The sequence below is a fragment of the Myotis brandtii genome, unplaced genomic scaffold (assembly GCF_000412655.1).
Source record: "Myotis brandtii unplaced genomic scaffold, ASM41265v1 scaffold143, whole genome shotgun sequence".
Taxonomy (NCBI): Eukaryota; Metazoa; Chordata; class Mammalia; order Chiroptera; family Vespertilionidae; genus Myotis; species Myotis brandtii.
This window is the reverse complement of record NW_005355115.1, coordinates 2,548,775-2,571,859: the sequence shown is the minus strand read 5'-3', so window position 1 is coordinate 2,571,859 and position 23,085 is coordinate 2,548,775. Positions and strand designations below refer to the sequence as shown.

Here is a 23,085-nt window from a genome sequence, read left to right as displayed (position 1 = left end):
TTTACCTTCATGGAGTTATTTCAGGGGATAAGAAGAGGACAACATTAAGTCAAATACTAGTAAATAACCAATAATATTATCCTAACTCCAATAAGACTGAGATAGTTGCATTTAATTTACTCATGTATTAGCTTAGCATAACCACAACTCAAGGAAGGTGAGTGTTATGAAAAAGGCTTGACAAATGATTCACTCCAATGTGTGCTTAAATCTATGCTTTTGCATAAATGCTGGCTGGCAGGATGGGTACAGTGCCTTTGACATGTTTTAAGCCTTTACTGGAATCCTAGATATACCCAATGAAAAGCCATCAAGCCCAAACTTCATCAAAGACAGAAAAGATGATCGAAGCTGGCCAGGGGTGGTGAGGGCTGAAGTGATCCCTAGAACATTTAGGCACTACTTTATCTGGAAGAGAAAGATATAAACAAAAAGCACGTAAGGTGGCATTCAAGATACATTTGAAGAGGAATGGATAGGGTACATTATAGGGTTCATACAATTCTAACCAATCATATATTCTAAATTAACAGTGTTGAACAGTAATAACCGTTTTCATCATAAGCTCTGAAATATTCTTATACCATTCTGAGAGACATTCTATGCCATCAGAAAAAGACTGGAGTGACTGGTGAAGAGATTGCTGACCGGGAATCAGATGATCTGCACTTGAGGTCTTGTTTTGCCTTAAACACAGACGGGAATTCTAGATTAAGTTGCTTCAGCTCACTGTGACTGAGTTCTCTCTTCTTTAATACAGCATCATGTGCTGTGTTCTGCATATATACTGTATCTTAGGGAAGTCCTGAAATCTTTAGAAATGTTTCAGTCATGGGAACTAAGATTTAAGAGATTAGACAACCTATTCAAGTTCACACTGGAAAATAGTCTTAGTCTATTTATGATTATTATATAGAAGAAATATCACTGGGAGATGCTATCAGTTCCTAACTTCTGGGAAACAGACATTTCAACACTATAAAAGTGTGTGTGAGCCACCTCACCTGTAGCAGTGATACCGCTATTTAATCAACTGCATCTACTTTCTCTATGTCTCCCAAGCCTCACACCGAAGGGCACAGGAGCTAGGAAATCAGGAGGCCTTGTGATACTGGTAAAGAAAGAGAGACTGTGGCATTCATAAGAATCCGCAACTTTCATAATAGATGGAGAAAGAAAAAGAATTTCAGGTACTAATTTTCAGGGAAGTTAAAGGTCAGAAGATCACTGCCACTGTGGCCTCAACTACCTCCTCCTCATGCTGTTCTTTCCTGCAGTAAGCCAGGGCCAGCACCAGACACCTAAGTGCTACTGAACTTTACAAAAAGTATGAACCACTATGCAATTCCCATGAATGCTAAATATGAAATCCGTCTTTTAAAAATAAATGAGATATACTCTAAAAGCTATTAGCAGTTTTCTTTAGAGAAATATATCTAAGGGACTGTAATAGTCAAAGGCATGTAAATGTTCTTTAAAAGCAAGAACCTGAAATGGATATTAGAGTCACAAAGACACAGACAAGCAGTAGAAAAGGGAAACCTCATAAACAAATAATGGCAGTTATTTGTAAATCACCACACCCTAGTACTTTTTCATTGTCCTGGTCTATACAGAGTCACTGTTGGGTAGAACCAGATATTCTACAGTACACGAAAATTCTCGGTATCCTGGTTTTAAGAAAATAATAGCGAGGCTTCAAAAATGTAGGTGCCATTTAGTGGACATGTTTTAAACCTCCTTCAAGAAAGTTAGTGTCTATTTTCCAATAGCTAACGAATGTAGTAGGCACCTCCGGTAGCTAGGGATTGTGAACATGCCTTTGCTTATTCCTTAAGAGAAGCACATCCTATACCATTAACTGGAGGAAAGAAAAACCCCGAGTATGTCCCTAATAAAAAGAAATCAGGTTTGGTATGCGTGTGACACTTCAAAGAGCACACTATGTGGAAAAACAAAATAAACATTCAACCTGGCAAATGAAAATGGACCTGGCGCTTCAACATATTTGGCAGACGGGGAGAATTAAATTCAAGTCAAGTATGCAGAGGGACTAATGTAGTGTATAAATATTTGCTTAAGTGATATAGTATTTAAAATAACATATTTGGAGAAATGTTTTACAGTTTTAGTGAGGATATTTTTTAAGAGAAAAGCCTTCACTAAAGAGTATTTTACTTTCTTGGTCGTTCTGTGAACTTTATTGGGATATTTTGTATTTACTCTTTCATTAGCCATTCTCCTTTAAGTCTAAGATAACTGTATAGTATCCCATGTATCTTTTAAAAGGAAGTTAGTTTTAGATTATGAGATCATTTTTGGAGCAGAATGTTTTGAAGAAGATAGTCTCACAGTCAACTCCAGTACTGGATGGGTGGTCCGCTAGGACAGGTGGCTAATGGCTGTATCCCTCCTAGTGCTGCTCCCATCCCTGCAGCCACCCTCAAGTCGCCTCGTTAGAGTGGTACAGCGTGGCTCTGCCTTCCAGCCACACTGCCAGCTCCAGTCCTGGATGCCTGGTATGAGCTGGGCCAATCAGAGGCCACTTCCTGAGATTTAAGGTTATAATGCAGAGCATTGGGTCTGCCTCCCTCCAGGTGATGGAGCTACATCAGGAGCACCTGCTGGTGGCACGTTATCTATTCATCAAGTAAGAAATGTAGCTTAATAGTAAGCCTATGTAGAGAGAGACACATAGATCAGAAACAGTGAACCAAAAATTGATTTCATTGGTGCCTGAGCTATAGTTCCATTCTTGAGCTCCTTAAAAGATAAACATACTTACATGAGGAATTTTTCGATATGTAAAGTATTTTTTAAACGACATATCTAACGGAGTATAGTGAATTTATAAATTTATCCTGTTTGTCATGCCTAGTCTCTAAATGCATCCATGATCTTTATATGGTCTGTGCACCAATCACAGAAAGAACAGTGGGAACTCCCACTGAAATACAACTCCTCTGAGAACTCTGTGTCATCATCCTGAAAAAAATGAAGCCTCTTTCCCATATGGAAGCAACACTTCTTTTATTTAATATACATCTTTAATTTACCATCAGGATACTGTCAGTAGCTGGACATAAATTATATAAAAGCCTAAACAAAATCATTAAGTTCTTTACTCAGTAGGAAATATGTTCATCCTAAATAACCCTACAAGAAACCAGGCGAAGGTGTGGAATTTTTATTGAATACTGATCTCTAATACCAGTAGTTGTTTGTTTCCAGAGAAAACCAGCTTGATAAGAGTTTCTAGAGATGACAAACAGTTCTGCCTCACTTAAAATTTGTATAACTTGCAAAAAATTCACATTTAAAACTAAAATACAGAATCCTCCAACTTACAAATATACTATTATCCTAAAAATTTGTTTAAATCCAGAATGCACCTTTTCATAGAAATAGTCTTAAATAGTGGTTAGGTTCCCAAGTATTCTGCAAAACCCTCTTTAACCCACTTGCAGCTGGATTATGCTCAGTTTATTTAGAGATCAGAAGGGGCATAATTAATTAAGAGAATTCTGTCCTCTTTCCACATGGACAAAATTATGCAAAATCAAGAAAACACAGTTGGTGTTTGACATCTCTCACTGAAATCTCAACTTCCTAGTACCTCTCTCTTGAGTTTTCTCTTTCTCACAAGCACATAATAGAGCACATCACTTAATGTTCTCCACTCTTCAAATTTCTCTAAGGTTTAAAATTACTTCACCTCTATTCCTTGCTGATCGAAATTCTTTAAACAAAGTTCCTTTTGGCTAATACTTAAAAGGTAAGCAATCTGATTCACCTCAATATGTAAATAACTGAGTGTCCTTGGCCCTTCAAGTGTTTTGTAAAAATTTTGAAAGCTACAGGAATCTCTTATCAAGGATGGTTTTGAAAATTGTGGATTTACGAAAATGAGACTTCACATTTGTAAAACAAATACGATAAAGCTGTTATCATTTTAAATGTGTGATTCAATTCACAAAGGACCTGAAATGGCCAAAGAAAAGCAAAATATTTTTATCAGCTTTGAAGTAAGGGGCTCTGCTTTATTACTATCATGTCTATTTTTCTGGTATATTACACATTCTGTGGAGGACAGAACTACTGAGAACACTACTCCGTGTTCCCGGATCTAGTACAGTAGCTGGCATCCAGTGGATGGTCAAAGCATATTTATCAAATGGAAAAAAACAAACAAACACTAATTCATTTTTAAAGTTGACAAATTGAGACATAGAGATTTAAGTTTCCTCAGAATTTGAAAATAACCACTGAAAGATTTAAATGCAGGTAGACACTGAGAAGCATAAAAAAACACACAGAAGAATAAGTAAGATAAAATATATGTGCTAGGTCAATAAAGGTAAATAGGGTAACCTCAGAATTTGAAAAACATTAAAGAAAAAGTCTTAATATTTGGGGCAAAACACAAAACTCCATTGTATATGGTGTTAGCAATAGTTACATCTAAACCAACTGGCTCAGAAAGAGTAAAAGTAAATACAGGCAAAACTGTAAACAATAAATAAACATATAAAAGATGGATGTTAAATACTATGAAAAGATAGTAGAGTAAGTGAACAGAGAACGATTGGGTAGGAGAGGTACTCCTTTTGTCTTAACAAGATACCACAGACTGGGTGGTTTAACAACAGAAATTAATTTCTCACAGTTCCAGAGGCTATAACTAGCAAGGTCAGGTTCTGGTGAGGGCTCTCTTCCCTGCTCACAGCCAGCCAGCTGCCTTCTATTGTGTTCTCACATGGCAAAAGAGCTCTGGTGTCTCTTCCTCTTCTCAGTCAAGACTACTCAGCTTGACTGTGTTTGTCTCTAGTCATGTTCTGTTACTGGGGGATAGACATTATGTAGCTATGAAATAAGCAACAAATTGGATTTAATCAGGATAAAGATTTTGCTAGGGCAGGTGTAAGTAGGAGCTCCCAAATTTTACTAATAAGGATCTGTAATAAAAAAAAGTATAGATTCATGATAACAAGGAAGTGAATACTATTAATAATCATGAGCTAATCTATATATATATATAAAGAGGTAATATGCTAATTGGTCCTAACGATGTCACAGTCACACCGGCTAAGGAGGAGGCTGCCTGCGCATGTGTGGTGGGGCGTTGCTACCAGAGACGGAGTGGAAGCGGGCGAGGCGCCCAGAGGAGGCCCCTGCCTGGTGGGGTGGGGGTGAGAACCTGTAGCATCCCCCTCACTGCTCCCACTCAGACCACCCTGTTGCTCACCTGCCTGGGGAAGGAGCACAGCGCAGCAGGCGGGAGGTTTCCATGCTCTCCTCCACCACATGATGGGGTGAAGTTGCCGCATTGCTCCGGAGATGGGGCAGAAGTGGGGACCAGCCAGAGGTGACTCAAGAAACTGAGGGCGGGGCTTGAAGTGGCCAGAGAAGGCCAGAGGGGTCAGGGGGCTGGGCCAGGCACTCTGGAGCTCTGCATGGAGAGGTTAAGGCAGGGGTGGGCAAACTTTTTGACTCGAGGGCCACAATGGGTTCTTAAACTAGACCGGAGGGCCGGAACAAAAGCATGGATGGAGTGTTTGTGTGAACTAATATAAATTCAAAGTAAACATCATTACATAAAAGGGTACAGTCTTTTTTTTTTTTTAGTTTTATTCATTTCAAACGGGCCGGATCCGGCCCGTGGGCCGTAGTTTGCCCACGGCTGTGTTAGGGTGTCAAGGCAGGGCGGCGGGGGGGTGGGCGGGCCGCGTGATTTTGCACACTGGGCTCCTAGTATATATATAAAAATCTCCCAACCCTGTTCATGAATAATTTATGAAAAGTCATCTCATATTAGAACACTAAGTAAATTTTAATAAATTCCTAGCACTAAAAATAATATCTAACAATCTGACTACTATGCAATAAAGCAACTAAAACATCTAATAGAGGCAGAAACAAATGAAACATTCAGACACTGGGAAAACATATATGTATATACTAGAGGCCCGGTACACAAAAATTTGTGCACTTGGGGCGGGGGCGGGGGGGGATGTCCTTCAGCCCAGCCTGTGCCCTCTCGCAGTCTGCAGCTCCTGCATTGAGCACCTGCCCCCTGGTGGTCAGAGTGTGTCATAGTGACCAGTCATTCCCAGGTGTTCTGCTGTTAGGGTCAATTTGCATATTACCCTTTTATTATATAGGATAGAGGCCTGGTGCATGGGTGGGGGCCATCTGGTTTGCCCTGAAGGGTGTCCTGGATCAGGATGGGGGTCCCGCTGGGGTGCCTGGCCAGCCTGGGTGAGCGGCTGAGGGCTGCTTTCAGACTGGCCACACCCCCTTCAGGGTGGGGGTTCCCGCTGGAGTGCCTGGCCAGCCTGGGTGAGCAGCTGAGGGCTGGTTTGCAGCTGGCCACACCCCCTTCAGGGTGGGCGTCCCCGCTGGGGTGCCTGGCCAGCCTGGATGAGAGGTTGATGGATGTTTTCAGGCTGGCCACACCCCCTTTAGGGTTGAGGTCTCCACTGGGGTGCCTAGCCAGTCTGGGTGAGGGGCTGAGGGCCGTTTTCAGGCTTGCCGGCGACTGAAGCTCCCAGCCTCTCCTTTTATTCCTCTTTTTTTTATTCTGGGATTTATTTACCTTCTATAATTGAAACTTTGTTGCCGTCTTGCTCGCTCTAGCTCTGAGGCCACGGCCTGCTGAAAGCAGGTATCTGGGGTTTGTTTAGCTTCTATAATTGAAACTTTGTTGCTTTCGGAGCTCAGAGCCGGGCCGCGGCAGGCCGAGAACCTTGGCTTCCTCCATCACTGGAGCAAGCAAGCCTCCTGCTCGCTTCAGCTGCGTGGCTGTCAGCTGCCATCTTGGTTGGCAGTTAATTTGCATATCGCCCTGATTAGCCAATGGGAAGCGTAGTGAAGGTACGGTCAATTACCCTTTTTGTCTTTTATTAGATAGGATTTTAAATATTCTCCTACATAAATTAGGCCAAAGGGAAATTCCAACTTGCAATTAAAGAATATTTACAAAATAATATTTAAATAATAGAAGTGTATCATATTTTAAAAACCCGTGGGCTATACCAAATCTAGGCTAAGAAGAAACTTTTCAATTTGAATATTTCCATTGTGTAAATAAAAATTTTCCTATTAAATATGAATACTTTTAATTTTTAAAAAAGTCACTGTTTAATTATTTCCTTAGGATAGTATCTAAAAATGCAATTTCTATCAAAGAACATAAAGTTTTTTTTTCTTTTAAAAGAGATTGTAGATCTTGCTATACTTCTCTCCTGAAAGCTATAACAACTTAAATTTCCACTAATACATGGCATAGTCTACTTCTCCACACCCAAGTAAACACTGAATAATTCTTGGTTAAATTTAAACAAAATACATTTTCTAGCTTAAATAAAATTATATTTTATTCCCGAGCATGGTTTGGTTTGGTTTCTGGGGGTGAATGGGCTGGGCTAGGGATTGAGATTCAATATTATTAAAATGTATTATAAATGGTTTATAAATTTTCTTATAGTTGTCTTTTGAATCAGAGAATCCACAAGTTGTTGAATGACTCCAGCTGGACTGCAATCATTAAACTGTATGAAAGTACCCAGATCCCACAAAATTGGAAGAAATGGTTTAAAATAATGCCAAGAGACACTAATAGAAGAGTTTTTAGAAGAATTGATGAGTTTGAGATAGCAGATATCCCTAAGAAATAATATCCAGGCCACCAAGATAACTTATTATGCTTTGGTTACAATAAATTAAAAACGAAACCTTCATAATGACTTGCTTTGACTCAGGAAAAGTTTAAACAATACTTGAAAAGTCTGCAAGTGGCAATGTGCATTATTTATTTTAAAAATAATGTACTACATTTTCTACTTAAAAATATGGTTCATTATCAATAAGAACTGCTTGAGATTATGGAAAATATTCCCCAAATTCCACTCGAAGCGTTTTGTTTTTTTCAAAAATGGAGAACGGTAACTGTCTTATTAGGCTATTATATTTTATTCTATTAATTGTACTGAACTCATTGTCAGGCCACAAAAAACAAGTCTTCCAAGATTCAAATATCCCCCCTACCAAACCACTGGAAAACAGGAATTTTACACAGAGCTACTGTCTAGGGAAAAGGGTTTCAATCTTTCTCTGCCTTTCTCTTTTTTTCCCACTTTTCCCTCCCTCCTCTACTCTTCTCCTTCCATTCCCCCCACCCCCTCACTTAGAAAATATCTTCAGATTTAGTAAATAATACAGTAGTATTTTTGGAGATATTTGTGTATGAACTGAATTTTGGTAAATAAAGCTTAATTTTAAATTATTTAAATGCTCTGGTACGACTTTTATATAATAAGACATTTAAAAAATAAAAACAATTACCCCAATGATTTTGAATTTTTCTATAATGTGTTGTCTACAAATTTGGGATATTGCAAGTTAATTCTGAAGCACTGTGGTCAGAGGACTTCTATAGCTAGAACTGTGGAAAAGCCGTGACTATAATTTGAACAGGAAGTTATTCAAGCAACGAAAACCGTTAGCAAGTGGCAAGCACCTCTAAAAGATTTGTTGAAGAACTCCTAATACATACATTCATAAAGTACATAACCAAGTAAAATATCTCTTAGCATTTCTATGTGAGTCAGAAGAAATGACTGAAAATTCAAATCATCCAAAGGATAGATGAATAATATTCACATATAACAGCTATAAAATTATACCTATTTTATTCACCTTATTTGGACAAATATTTGATGAAAGTTTATACTGTTCAAGGAACTGTGCTAGGAACAGAAGATATAAAAGTAAATAAAATAATTCCATGCTCTCAGGAGCTTATTTAGTAAGTTAAACTAAGCAAACACAACTAGTTATAAATTATCACATGCTAAAATATTTCAACTGAAATGTTGCCAAATGGTTCAGGGGAAAGGAAGAAAAGTGAATGGCTATTTAGGAAACTACAAATATATGATGGTTACTTAAGTAGTGTGCGTGGGTGTGTGTGTGTGTGTGTGAGTGTGTGTGTGTGTGTGTGTCCCGCATGCTTGGTGTTTTTGAAGGAAATATGGAAGAAGACGGAGAACAGGAATGGAGGAAGATGAGGATAAAAAGGCTGCTTGGGGCCAGATTACAAAAGATGTATTACTGCCATGCTAAGGAGTTGAGACTCTTCTGTAAAAAATGGAGTCATGAAAAGCAGAAGCTTAGACTAATGCTTATGAAAAGGATAGTTCCCAACAGATATACAAACAATGGATTACATTGATCTCTAAGTATTATAGCTTAATCTAGAATTCTTATTTCTACATGAGAAATACAATGACCTAGAAATGAGCCTCACTGAATTACATAGCTTGCTTGCATGACTTACCATTAAGTGGTAGCAACAATAAGAACTGAACTAAAGGTAGCTCCTTAGCATGGATGAAACAAAGGAATAAAGGGACGTTATCTATACCAAACAAGCAATGATCTGTTAATAAACTAGAGCATTACAAAGACAAAAGTCTTGTCATAGAATACATTTACTTTCATATTTAGAAGTACTAACTTATTGCGATCAAACCAATTAAGATAAATAAAATTCAGACTATGTAACAACAATCTGCCCACCTACTGTGGGAAATGTGGGTGAAGGAGAAAGAATAGGGAAATATAATCCACAAAATATTCAGGGCAAAAATATTTTGGTTATTACAACAACCACAATTTGAGAACTACAAACATTAAATGTAAATTAGTGGTAAATCTTGTGGTGTTCTTAAATTCGATGATATTTTAAAACACTTCCCTGCCAAGGTGTTTTATAAACAAGTTAGTATACTGATCTCTAAGAAAACCCCTGAAATGTATCTTTTAAAAGAGAAAGATTTCATTTTAAAAAGAACAAATTAAAATTATTTGAGCAAGAAAATATTGGTTCTATAAAAAACTTAATTGAACAGTATAATCAGATGTGTTAGTCAAACATCCATTTATGCAAGACTAAACACTGCAGCCCAGGAAGGCCTGCAAGCATGCATTCCCGCTGGTAGTCACAAATGTTTAGTTAACTTACTTTTCATGTCATTAATTGAGAAATGTCTTTTCCAGAAGACACCTTTCCTAAGTTTAGACAAGTTTTTACAACAATGAAAATATACATGTTCACCATTACGTAATCGGAAGACAGCTACAGGTGTGGAGAAAAAGTAATTTGGTAGAGTGTATCCAGTCACAATGGAAATCAGGTTCAGAACTACACATTACTCCTACCGTTGGGTTCTCTGAAAGTCAGGTAATACTCCCTGTTCTGCAATTTCTAGGCCAAAAGAACATATACCAAGTTACATTAATTCTGCTCTGTATAGCTAAAAATGCACGGGTTTTTCCCTGAAGAATGATTTTAGAGTACTTTTAAATTATCCAAACAAAATTTACCCCCAAAAGAATAAAACAACAACACAGTAATGTTTTCTCCTGATGAAGCTCTTTCAGAAACTAACCTGGACACATTACACTGTTTCATGTTTTAAAATATACATTAATTCTGTTCTATTTTACATTGTATCCTCTTTAGCAAACCACACTGAAACTAATTATATGTCCCTATCTAAAGTTAATCCTAAAAAATTCTTTAAAAAGAACAAACTTTATTTCAAATAAGATAGCAAGTGAACTAGAAAATTTGTGGCTCCATCACACAACCAATAAACTACTAAGGAGATTCAAAATCAAGATAAAATATAATAATAAGAATAGCAACTATTTACTGAGCCTGCAGTTCCCTTACCAGAGTCATTAGTTATCTTTTGATTTGCCAGTTATGTCTATAGATTGTGAGGGCAGAAACCATATTTTTTGTGTCTTTTTACAGTCCTAACCTCAGGACCTAGTACACTGACTGCTTTACAAACAACTCTGATAAGTAAATGCTGAGTGAATTCAAGAGTAGAAAAGGCTGGTGGATGGATGACTGCTTGAATCCAAAGAAAATGATTTCCACTCATTCTACTATGCTGTCTCTTTGGGAAAACCTCCTAGAGCTCTGAGCAGAGTCAGTTATAATGCACCACTTTATTAACTCTCACTGTCATGATGTGGAGGGCCTTGCACGTAAGGACCTTCATGGCTGACTTTCCAGCATCCACTCCTTCTTCCTAAGGCTCCAGGGATCTGTGGTTCTGGGGGAGCCTGCTGACTCCAGCCCTCAGCTTTAAGGATGGAGCATATGATTTAGGCTAAGACAATCAGAACACGTCATTTTACTAGCTACTGTGAGTTGGGGCTTCAAGAGATCCTGTTACCTAAGCATTTTCAGAGTAAAATCTTGGGACAAAGGCATTCTCTCTGTTTGGACCTGGAACTTTTATAGCACGAGTTCTCCTAGGAAGTTATTCAGTCTAAAGATTAGGCCAACAAAACAGAAAAGGGCAGGAAAAAATAGAATTATAGGGAAATGAAGCTACAAATCCAATGAACCTCAATATCAAACCCTGTTTAAAGCTAAATCCACTTTTGGTTGTGTACCTGAACTTATACATTTCTCTGTTTAATTTAATTTCAAGAGGGCTCTTAGGTCATCGCAATAAAAAACGTCATATAAAATGCTCTTTTAAAGTTCTTACATCATTGTAAGAGCTCTGAATAGTCTGTTGACACTGTGCAAAGTTATACTCCTCTATTCCTTAATTGCATAACCCGAGCCTATTGAATTTGCTTCATAAAGCCTATCTTGCAGTGGCACATATAAAATAAATGCTTTGGGCAGGAAAAAAAAATGCAAAGGAAAACTACTGACTTCCAAACTAATAATATATTGTGTGTCAACTATAATTGTAAAATAAATTAACCTTTAAAAATTAAAATAAGTAGGACAAACTAAAAAATAAACTTGAATAATGGAAATCAATTGAGAATTAAGAGAAATATAACATAAACGATAAGTATGTAAAATCAAAACACCATTAATTTACATATTTAATTTACTTGTAATCTCATCATCTAATGACAACCACTGTTATTTAATAAGTTGGTATATTCTCCCTCAGTCTAAATTTCTATGTGTGAGGGAATATATACATTCCCTGACTATTGGGTAAACAGGGTTCTCTAGTCCCATTCCCACTATTATAAATAACACTGTGATGAACAGTCTTGTGCAATGAATGAGCGTGTGAACAAAATTTCTGACTATATTCTTAAAGAAAAAATTACCAAATGTGGGTCAATTTGGTTGAAGTATATAAATACTTTAATGCTTCTATTTATACTTTAAGATAGTATGGTTTCTGCTTTTTATCAATCTTTATTTCTACAAACAGTTAAAGTACATCCAATCCCACCTTACTCTTGACCATTTTATAAACAGAAATGGCAGTGGTTCATTATAGGTAAGCAGATATTTACTCTCTCCCCCCAAACTGGGCTCTGAGTATCCTTTCAGACATTTTAATAGATTCAATTTCCTCTCTTGAAAAAGTCACAATACACATTTACATACAAAAGCCTCTCAAGAAACCTCTTAAATTTCTTAATTCAGGATTTCACAAATCTATTTGAAAATAGATCACTGCTGCTCCCCCCTCCCTCCCCACCCCACAGTGCGCTATTAACATCTTGCTAGTATTTCTTGAAAAGCTTGTCTAGAAAGGAAAGCCTAGAAAAACCTTCCACATCCCCACATTGATTATTTACCTGTGTTTGTTTCTGTTTTATAAACGGTATTACTTTTTATATCTAATTCTTTCATCTATCTAGAATTTATTTTTATGCAAGTATAAGGTTAGAAGCAATCTTTATTTTTTTCTTTCCAAATAGTTATCTCACTATGTGGCATCTTTCTCTCACCAATCTATAATTCTACCTTTATTGTGACTAAATTATTCTCCACACTTAATTATGTCATTTATTTTCTTCATTGGGATGCTTGTTGGGTTTTATAGCAGTACTACACTATTTTTATGTTAGTAGTTTTATGGAATGCTATAACTGGTAGGATAAATTGAACGTTGCCCTCCACTCTTTATTAATAAAAATTTCTTGGTTATCCTTATCTTTTTATAATTTCAAATAAATTCTAACATCATTTTATAGATTTTTAAATTCTGCTGACATTTTTGTTAAAATTACATTAAACTAATAAATTATTTTGGAAACTGAGACATTTACAATACTGTCTGTGTCCAGGAAAATAATGTTTCTTCACTTATACACTCTTCACATCTCAGTACATTATTAAATATTATTTCCATATTTCGTTTACATTTCTTAATATGTTTACCTCCAAATAATTTTTCTTGTATTAATTTACTGAATTCTTTCTCCTTTTTATTTACTATTAATGAAATATGAGGAATAGTATTGTTTTTTTAAGTATTTTATATGATTTAAGACCTTAATTGGTTCTAATAGTTTTTAGATTGATTCTCAATAATTACCTAATAAAAATACATTATCTGTATATAATGATAATTTTTGTCTCTTAACAATTGCTTCGCCTTTTATTTTACTGGCCAGTGCAACTTGAACTCTGGCAAATAAAGGTGGTAACAGTAGGAATTTTAGAATTTAATGAAACTTAATATTTTTAAAACTACAATGATGTCTGTTCATTTGCATGAGATATTCTTTATCGAAATATGAGATACTTTTCTATTTCTAGTTTATTGAAAATTCTAAAAACAATAGGAAGTGAATTTTGTCCAATGCATTTTAATTATCTACAAACACACTCATAGCTATTCTCCTCTGACCTATTTATTATCTGGTATATAACAGTAATCTATTTTCTAATATTGCAGCATACTTAAACTCATGAAAAAAGTCTTGTTTGGTCTTGGTACATCACTCATTATATATGCAACCAAATTAAAATTGCTAATATTTAAAAATGTCTGCATCCATATTCATAAGCAAGATTATATTACATTACTTTGTAAAAATTAATGAGTTTTCCTTTTCTTCTGTGCTCTAAGATGGTTTATATAGCACAATATTTAACTGTTTTATAAATATTTAGAAGAGCGCTCCCATACCCTGGCTTGGATTCAGAAATTTTTGAAGAAACAATACTTCAAAAACATTTACCATTTCTTCCAAGGTTATTGATGTATCCAGGTTTTCTACTTCCCATTGAGTAAAAACAATCATTTATATTTTCTTTGGAAAAAAACACACAAACGCATTCCATCAAGATTTACAATATACTATTAGATAATTATATAAGAATTGATTTCTTAGTCTATGGCTATATTCTTACTCATTACTAATTTTTAGCAGCTACCTTTGTTGGCTTTTCTTACTTAGACTTGTCATAAATTCAAAGGATTTATTAAATTGGTAAGTTCAATAATTTGTTTATAACTCAATTTTCTTTTATTTTTATCTTTTTCCTTTTTATTTGGATGTAATATTTCCAATTTTAGTTGACTATTTTTTTTCCATTTTCTCAATTTAATAATGAACAGCTTAAAAGCTAAAAAGTTGCCTCTTTTAAATAAAGCTTTGTTCATACTTCTTAAATTTTACATGTATATTTTCATTACTATTATCATCTAAATAGTCTGTGGTAGTACTTTTTAATTTATTTGTTATTGGTCCATTAGTTGCTTATATGATATTTGTTTTTCTTTTTAAATTTTCAATTTATTAGAATCCTGTTTTTTTTTTTTTTTTTACCTCTGTTATTACTTTCTGGGTTTTTTGCTCTGCTAATATGCTCTATAAATTTGTACTTTTCTGGAATTTGTGTTTGTGTGAGAAATACTCCTCTTGGGCAGTTAAATAATGGTGTTTTGCAATGATTTTTAGATAAAAAATAATGAAACCTTTCTTTATTGATGATATACAGATTCATTATATAAAATCAAAGTTCTTCTGGTTGAAGATGTAGGGGGAGGATAGAGGCTAGAGTCCTACCAAACCTCTCCTCACCTTCCCCGAAGAGCACCATGAAATCTTTGGAGTTACCTGGGTAAGATTTTAAAACTGCTGCTGCCCTGGCCAGAATTGCGCAGTGGTTAGAGCACTGGCCTGAGCACTGATGAGCCTCCGATTCAATTCCTGTTCAAGGGTATGTACCTGGGTTGCAGGTTCGATACACAGGGGTGTGTGTGTGAGGCAACTGACCTTTCACATCTATGTTTCTTTGTCTCTCTGTCTCTCTCTCTCTCTAGCTATCTATTTCTCTTTCTAAAAATCAATGAAAAAACTATCCTTGGGTGAGGATTAACAAAAAACAAAAGAAAAAAAAAACTGCTGCTCATTTCTAAAATGTTTTATATGCATCTATTAGAAAAACATAAATCTTTATTATATTTTTCCCCAAGTCAATCTGTTAAATACTGAGAATGTGGTGTTCCAGTCTGTATAAACAAATGCATTTCTCTGACCTCTCCTGCACCAATCAAAGCTTTCTTTTGATTGGAATGTTTCAATTCTTGGAATTTGATGATTAACATTTTGTATTTACTATCTTCATTATAGGCAGCATCTCGTAGTAACATAAATTATCAACTTTGTTCCATTTTAAAGCGTTTCCCTTTTAATTCTTTTTTCTGTAAACTAAATTACTACCACTAGTATTTGTGTTTGATATCCTTTGATTGCTCTTTTACTTTTACATTTAAAAAAATCTAATAAAATCATATTTCTGTTCTTATAGATATAGGTCACATGCATATATAGGCAAAGTATGTAAATGTATATGCATATTTGTGTATATAATATATGTATCTTAAACTATAGTTTTCTAGTATATAAATTCTGTATATTTTAATCCTATATACATTAAATTTAAACTTTTTAAGAACCTTTAAGTTTTTAACTCAAGCTTTTCAATTTCTTGGTAACTGTGAAGATTTATCTTACTGGGATTAGGCCTTTTTATGATAAATTTTATCTAAATAATACTTTTGAATTCTTACTCTTAAGGGAATATTATTTTACTTTATAATTTTAAAAGGTAGCATTCTAGGTAGAAAAAAGGAGTAGTACAAAGAACACACTTCAAAAACCGGGGATGTAGAACCTCTACGCAAGCATATCAAACTCGTGGCCGGCAGCCATTCACCTCTCTGGCTTCTTCAACTAGTTTTCCAATCTCTTTAGGTCCAAAAATTATAACAATGGGACTCAGAAACACCGGGGATCATCATAACCTCATTATATTGGGGCATAACTGAATGATATACCACATTTCTCTGGTTATTCAACCTTTATGAGAAACTCAGTGTTTTTAAATCTATGGCCAGTCACTTCAGGTTAAATTCAGATGGCCACCTGGGATTTTATTCCATTTAAAAAAAATTTAAGCTGCCTTACATTTTACGTATTTTATTCTGCTTTTTCTCTAGACTCCATACTAGGCCTCTGACTTGGAAGCACAAGATGAACAGTCACTGGGGATTTTGGCACCACAACCTGTGTAAAGGCTGCTCTCTCTGGTGAGCTCCAATCTTGGTTCTCTTGTTTACTTTTATCAATGAAGGTTAGTCAGAAGGTAAGCGTTCACCCAAAATTTTAAGCATTTATTTTTATGTCCCCTTCACAAACCTAACGGTTTGTTAGACCAGATATTTAACTTGGTGAGTAATAAACTTGAGCTCCTGAGGTTCTTTAGCAGAAGAGCAGCTGGGTCTTAGGCAAAGCTTCTCTGTGAGTGACCACGGTTCCTCCGTTAAGAAAAGCCAAATACGGCTTTTAGCGATCCTTTCTTGGCCTCTGGTTGACACCGCTGATGTTCAGTGGATCAGATCTCAAAATTTAGAATGTGAGAAACAGTAAACACACTTGTGTCATTCTGAGGTGGGGTTAAGTGAGGATGAGAGGTGGTTGGAGGGGAGTGTCTTTATATGTATTATTATGCCCACCATTTCCCTGCTTCTCTTTCCCAGTCTCTCAAATACTCTAAAGCAATTATGAATGTTATTTAATCTTTATTTGATAATTTAGAAGGATCTTCAGAGATCATGGATCATAGCTCTCTAGTAGACTTACACCCAAGTATTAAAAATTTGGTGCTGGAGAGAAAGAAAAAGTGTAAGAGTTAACTATCATGATATTGGACTAGCAAGTAATGGATATAAAAATTTAGACATTTTTATATTTAAAATCACATAATACTTAATATTAATGACATAAATTCTGAGTGGAATACAGAGCCAGATAAACACAGAAATCAGCTGAAAAAAATAGAAAAGAACTTTGCTTTTTTGTATGCTTGCTCAATGTTTTAAGAAAAAGCTAGGGTCCCAAGTGAGTTTTTATGTATGTCTGTAAAATTTTTCTCTTCAAAATTACACTTAAGTGAAAATAAAAAGAAGAAAGAAAGAAAAACAATAATAAGCTTTGCTGGTAGGTCTCTACCATTTTCATACATCCTAGAAGAGAAGGTAGTAAACAAAGTTTCTGCAACCGTAAGTGATGCTTAGAGGAAAATTAAATCACTGAGTGATGCCAGGACTGATTATTCTACTGCACTTTAAAAGCAAGAGATTGCAGTCTGTGAGTCCAAAGTGGTTTCATATGGACTGCCACAGTTGTGGTTTACGCTTGAAACTATAACCTGTCAAATTAGAAGCAGGCAAGGCCTGTGTTCTTAACAGTTCCACTTTCTACTGTCTACAGTTATGTCTACAAGTTCAGCACTTTTATTCAGTACGACTGTGTTATTTGGAAGAGTAGAATCTCGAAACTGCTCTTTTTAAAAAACCTTGGTTAGAGAAGATTTCAGTTAGGATATAAAGCTTAGAGAAACTACCAATCTAACTTTTATTATATAGATAAAGCTGACTTTCATTGCAACTATTTTTATCAACTATTGATATTTTATTATCCTGGTTAAGTCTAAGTAATGTATAATGCAACTACAGGTATGTAAACTGCATAAGTTCCCAAGCTTATTCCACCCAGCATTGACAGAAACATTACTGACTCTAACTTGTGCCTGAATGACGCATCATCTTTCCGGGCCTACAGTAGCCTGCTATGATGGCTCAGTGTTTCAACACGCTCCACTTCTCTTCTCCTTGATTGGGGAATGCCCTTCTGGGCAATGGGCTTAGTTCACAGAGATTTTCCCATCAAGAGAGAAAAGCTAATGTTCAATTTTACTAATGTTTTATGTAGCGTTCTTCCTTAATGAATCTTCCTTCATGCCCATTCGTATAATGTAAAAATGTTTTTAAAATAAAGCATAAACAATATTTGCTCTCTGTCATAAGTGAAACCATGCCACTAAACAATCATATCCTGTTTAGGCCATAATGACATCAGAAATATATGTTTATCATCTGCATGGGACAACTGAGCATGTTTTTGGCCCAAGGCAGAGTTGAACTAAAACCATTTGCAGTTGCCCTAAACCAAGATAACCACACATTTCTAAGGTAATTGATATCTAAGAAGAACACTGCTTTTAGATCACAGTTCCTGATCTAAGCATACTAATTCTTTAAAGAAGGCTGTTAAAGTTTATAAACCATGTATGTCTATTGGACTTCCTCCAAAATTTAACATGAAATAATTATATTCTTAGCATGCATAGAGGCTATGATAAAGTGGGTACTTAGCGTGATCTTTTGGAGTTCTGAAATTACCTCTCTTGCCCAATTTAAAGAGAAAGGGAAAAATGGAGATTTTTTTTAACATGTAAAAGTATAATAATTATAAGTATCATAAGAATAATGCCTTGTATTTTGGATGGCATTCAAATGAAATCAATCATTACTTTTATTTTCCCAAAGTTTTTAAGAAAAACAATTTTATGAATAGATAAGCTGAGGTAAATAGAAGGCATACAATTTTCATATTCATTGTTAAAACATATCCAGGGAATCCAAACACATGTCACTAACTTTGTGTTAGAGTGACATAAAGCATGTAATTGCCCTGGATACTACCTTAGCTGGTGAGTCCAACCATAGCCTGGAACTACAGCCTGAAATGCTACATGCCAACACAAATGCAGTTAAGGATTACCTTTGCTCACAAAGCTAACTGGATATTTGGAACAAAAATAAATAAATATTTAATCATGAATTAGCTTTTTAAAAAAATATATTTTATTGATTTTTTACAGAGAGGAAGAGAAAGGGATAGAGAGTTAGAAACATCGATGAGAGAGAAACATCTATCAGCTGCCTCCTGCACACCCTCTACTGGGGATGTGCCCGCAACCAAGGTACATGCCCTTGACAGGAATCAAACCCGGGACCCTTGAGTCTGCAGGCCGACGCTCTATCCACTGAGCCAAACCGGTCAGGGCTGAATTAGCTTGTAAAGAATAAAATAATATCAGTAAAACTAAACCCCCCAAAAGGAAGGAAGCTGAGGGAAATCTATCTATACTCAAAGAAGGAAACAGAGAAACAGGAAACTGAAGTCCTCTCTCCACATCAACTCTGAAGGCAGAGTCTGACATCCTCTCCAGGCTACTCCACTGCACAATGCTGTCTTCAGACATGAAACCACTGATTGAAGCATTTCAGACGACACGTAAAGAACATAATAACAGAACCAAATAGCATAGGCACTGCGAACTGCAATGTTATTCTTTAATGTAAAAAGGGAAGAATGAACTATACCTCCATTCTTTCTTGTTTAACTTCATCAATTTCATCATCTTCAAACATCGCCAAGAGTTCTCCCGTTTGGTCAATAGAGTTGAGAAAGTCCTGTGCGGTTTTCTGTCTTTTGTTTGCATTATTACTGCCACTCAATTTGTCTTCATGGAGATAAAGGAAAGAAAAATAATGTTTAAAAGGTTACATCAGTATTGAATACTGAATATGAAATTACATGTATTGAATACTGAATATGAAATTCAGAATTAAAATTTTCTCAAAACAATTTTTAAAAGAATCTTTGCATCAAAAATAAAAGTGTAAGTCTTACAGAATTAAATAATTTATTCATCTCATGAGATTGAGAGAATAAAACCAAATTATCAATTACCACAATAAGTGTTAATGGATTGATTAAAATTCCACACCTCTCCACCCCAAAAAAGGGGGGAAGGCTCTCAGATTTGGAAAAAGAATCCTGTTATAGCAGGCCTAGTTAAAAACAAAGACATTAAAAAACCCCATCTGAATTGAGACATTAAATTAAAAGAAGAGATTATTATACACATTGCTGTGGCAAATATTTGAAACCGAAAGGGATGAGATTTTATTATTTTTCTTTTCAGAGATAAAAACTATCATACTTATTTAAAAGCAAAACATAAGTCTGAGAAAGTTATTACAATATTGCAATAGGTAATTAATAAAGTTTAATGCATTAAAGTATCAGTCTGAATTAGTGAGTAAATTAGTGAGAATGAACTAGATTATTTTTTAATGTGATAAAATATCTCTATACCAAATAAAGATAACCCAACATCTTAGAGTGAAACATCCATTTTTTTCACTGTTAATGATGATGTGAGCTGTGAGTTTTTCATAGATGGCTATATTGGTCACTTTGGCTGCTATAGTAAATATAGTATAGACTGGATGGCTAAAAAACAAATATTTATTTCTCATAGTTCTGAAGGCTGGGAAGGCCAAGACCAGGTGCTGGTAGACCTGGTGTCTGAGGAAGGCCTGCTCCCTGGTTTGCAGGTGGCAGTCTTCTCATGTCCTCCCATGGCGGATTACCCAGACCCAAAAGTCTCTCATGAGAGGAACACCCAACAATCTAGGAAGAGAAGGGAACTTTCTCAACCTGACAGAGGTCATTGCTGTGAACTGAGTGTCCCCCCTAAAATGCATATGTTGAAACCTAATCCCCAGTGTAATGGCATTTTGAGGTAAACACTTTAGAAGGTAATTAAGTCATGAGGGAGGAGCCTTCATGAATGGAATTAGTGCCTGTCTAAGAAGATACACAAGAGAGCTTTGAAAAAGGTGAAGGGATTGAGAAGTGCAGATCAGTAGTTACAAAATAGTCATGGGGATGTAAAGTACAGCATAGGAAATATAGTCAGTAATATTTTAATAACTATGTATAGAGCCAGTTGGGTACTGGAAATATCAGGGGGAACACTGGGTAAAGTATATGATTGTCTAACCACTATGATGTACACCTGAAACTAACACAAAATAATATTAAATGTAAACTGTAATTTAAAACATTTAAAAATTTGAAAAAAAGTAAAAAATTAAAACAAAAAAACCAAGACTCTTGGATTTTTTTCAAGTGATTTTTCCATATTTATTAAGATGATCATGTGATTTTTGACCTATATGTTATTAATATGATGAATTACACAAATTGTTTTTAAGTTTAAATCAATCTTCCATTTGTGAGATAAATCCCACTTGGTAATGGTGTATAACACTTTTTAGATGTTGCTGGATATGATTTACCAGTATTCTGTTGAGAATTCTTGCATCTATATTAAAAAAGACATTAGTCTGTAGTTTTTTTTTCCCCTTGTGATGTCTTTGCATGGATTTCATATAAGGTAATACTGACCTTGTAGAGTGAGAAAGTATTGATATTATTGTTCTTTAAACATTTGTTGAAATTCATCAGTGAAATCATCTGGGCATGGGTTTTTCTTTGGAGGAAGTTTTTAAATGACTAATTCAAACTATTTATCATAGGTCTACTCAGATTTTATATTTCTTCTAGATGCAGTTTCAGTCTTTATAGGAAAGAAAGCAAATATATATTTATTAACCAAGTCTGTTTCTTTTTTTAACATATATATTTTATTGATTTTTTACAGAGAAGAAGGAAGAGGGATAGAGAGTCAGAAACATCGATGAGAGAGAAACATCCATCAGCTGCCTCCTGCATGCCCCACACTGGGGATACAACCGCAACCAAGGTACATGCCCTTGACTGGAATTGAAACCGGGACCCTTCAGTCCGCAGGCTGAGGCTCTATCCACTGATCCAAACCGGTTAGGGCCCAAGCCTATTTCTTTTCACTTCTTTTTGCAATTTGAACAACCACCTTGTGTCATTCCTGACTCCAATATAGCTCTGTTACCACCCACTTCATTTATGTTAATATTAAATATGCTAGAGGCCCAGTACACGAATTCTTGCACAGGTGGAATCCGGCCTCCCGTCCCCAATCAGTGGATTGGGGCTGGACCTGTCAGGAGGAGGAGACGGCAGGAGGTTGGCCAGCCGGCCCGCCCTAATCGGGCTGATCAGGGTCAGGCTGGTTAGGGAGAGGGGCTGTGGGTGATTGGCTGGTTGGCCCCGCCCCCGATTGTGGTGGGGGGCTGATGGGGGCGGGGCTGGCTGTGGGGAGGGGCTTTGGGTGGTGGGCCAGCTGACCCCACCCCAGAATGGGTTGGGGGGGCCGATTGGGGGCCAGTGGCCTGGGGGAGGGGCCATGGGTGGTTGGCCAGATCAGAGTGCAGGGGCTGAGCTGGCTGGGGGGAGGGGCCGCAGGCTGATCAGGAGAGGGGCTGCAGGAGGTTGGCTGCCAGCCCCGCCCCCGTATCGAGGTGGGAGAGGCCAATCAGGGGTGGGGGAAGCTGGTGGGAGGGGCCTTGGGAGGTTGGACAGCCTGTCCCACCCCCCGATCTGGTGGTTTGCTGACTGCAGTGGGTGTCATAGCGACCGGTCATTCCAGTCATTACGGTATACCAGTCGCTGGCTTTTTATATATATAGATTACATACCTACATGTTACAGACCCAACATTATAAATATTGATATTGCTTTATATAATTGTTTTTAAATCAGTTGAGAAGAAAAATAAATATGCAATTATATCTTCTCACATTTACCTACATAGTTATCTTTATTTTCTTGTGTATGGGTGTGTGGATTCAAATTGTCATCTGGTACAACTTGCTTTCAGCCTGAAGAACTTCCTTTAACAGTCTTCATATGAGTCCACTATCAAGAAATTCCTCCAGTTTTTGTTTATCTGGGCATAGCTTTATTGTGCCTTCATTTTTGAAAGGTTTTGCTGAACATGTTTCTTGATTGACATTTTCTTTCAGTTCTTTGAATATGTAACCCTACTATTATCTGACCTATCTATATATATAAAAAACCAGTGACCAGAATGCCGTAATGACCAGAACGACCATCGCTATGACACCCACTGTGGCCAGTGAACCGGCCCGATTGGGGGGGTGGGACCAGCTGGCCAACCCCCCCCTGCAGCCCATCCCCCCTGGC

General features: G+C 36.4%; 1 protein-coding gene across 3 annotated transcripts in view; it reads right to left on the bottom strand.

The window, feature by feature from the left end:
* The window catches only part of SUPT3H (SPT3 homolog, SAGA and STAGA complex component), a 451,623-nt gene that overhangs the window by 134,927 nt on the left and 293,611 nt on the right, over positions 1–23,085 (bottom strand). For all 3 annotated transcript variants that reach the window (XM_014535365.1, XM_014535364.1, XM_014535366.1), the window contains one exon: positions 19,533–19,672. In XM_014535365.1, coding sequence (XP_014390851.1) covers positions 19,533–19,672 — 140 coding nt within the window. The remainder of the gene's footprint in view (positions 1–19,532; positions 19,673–23,085) is intronic.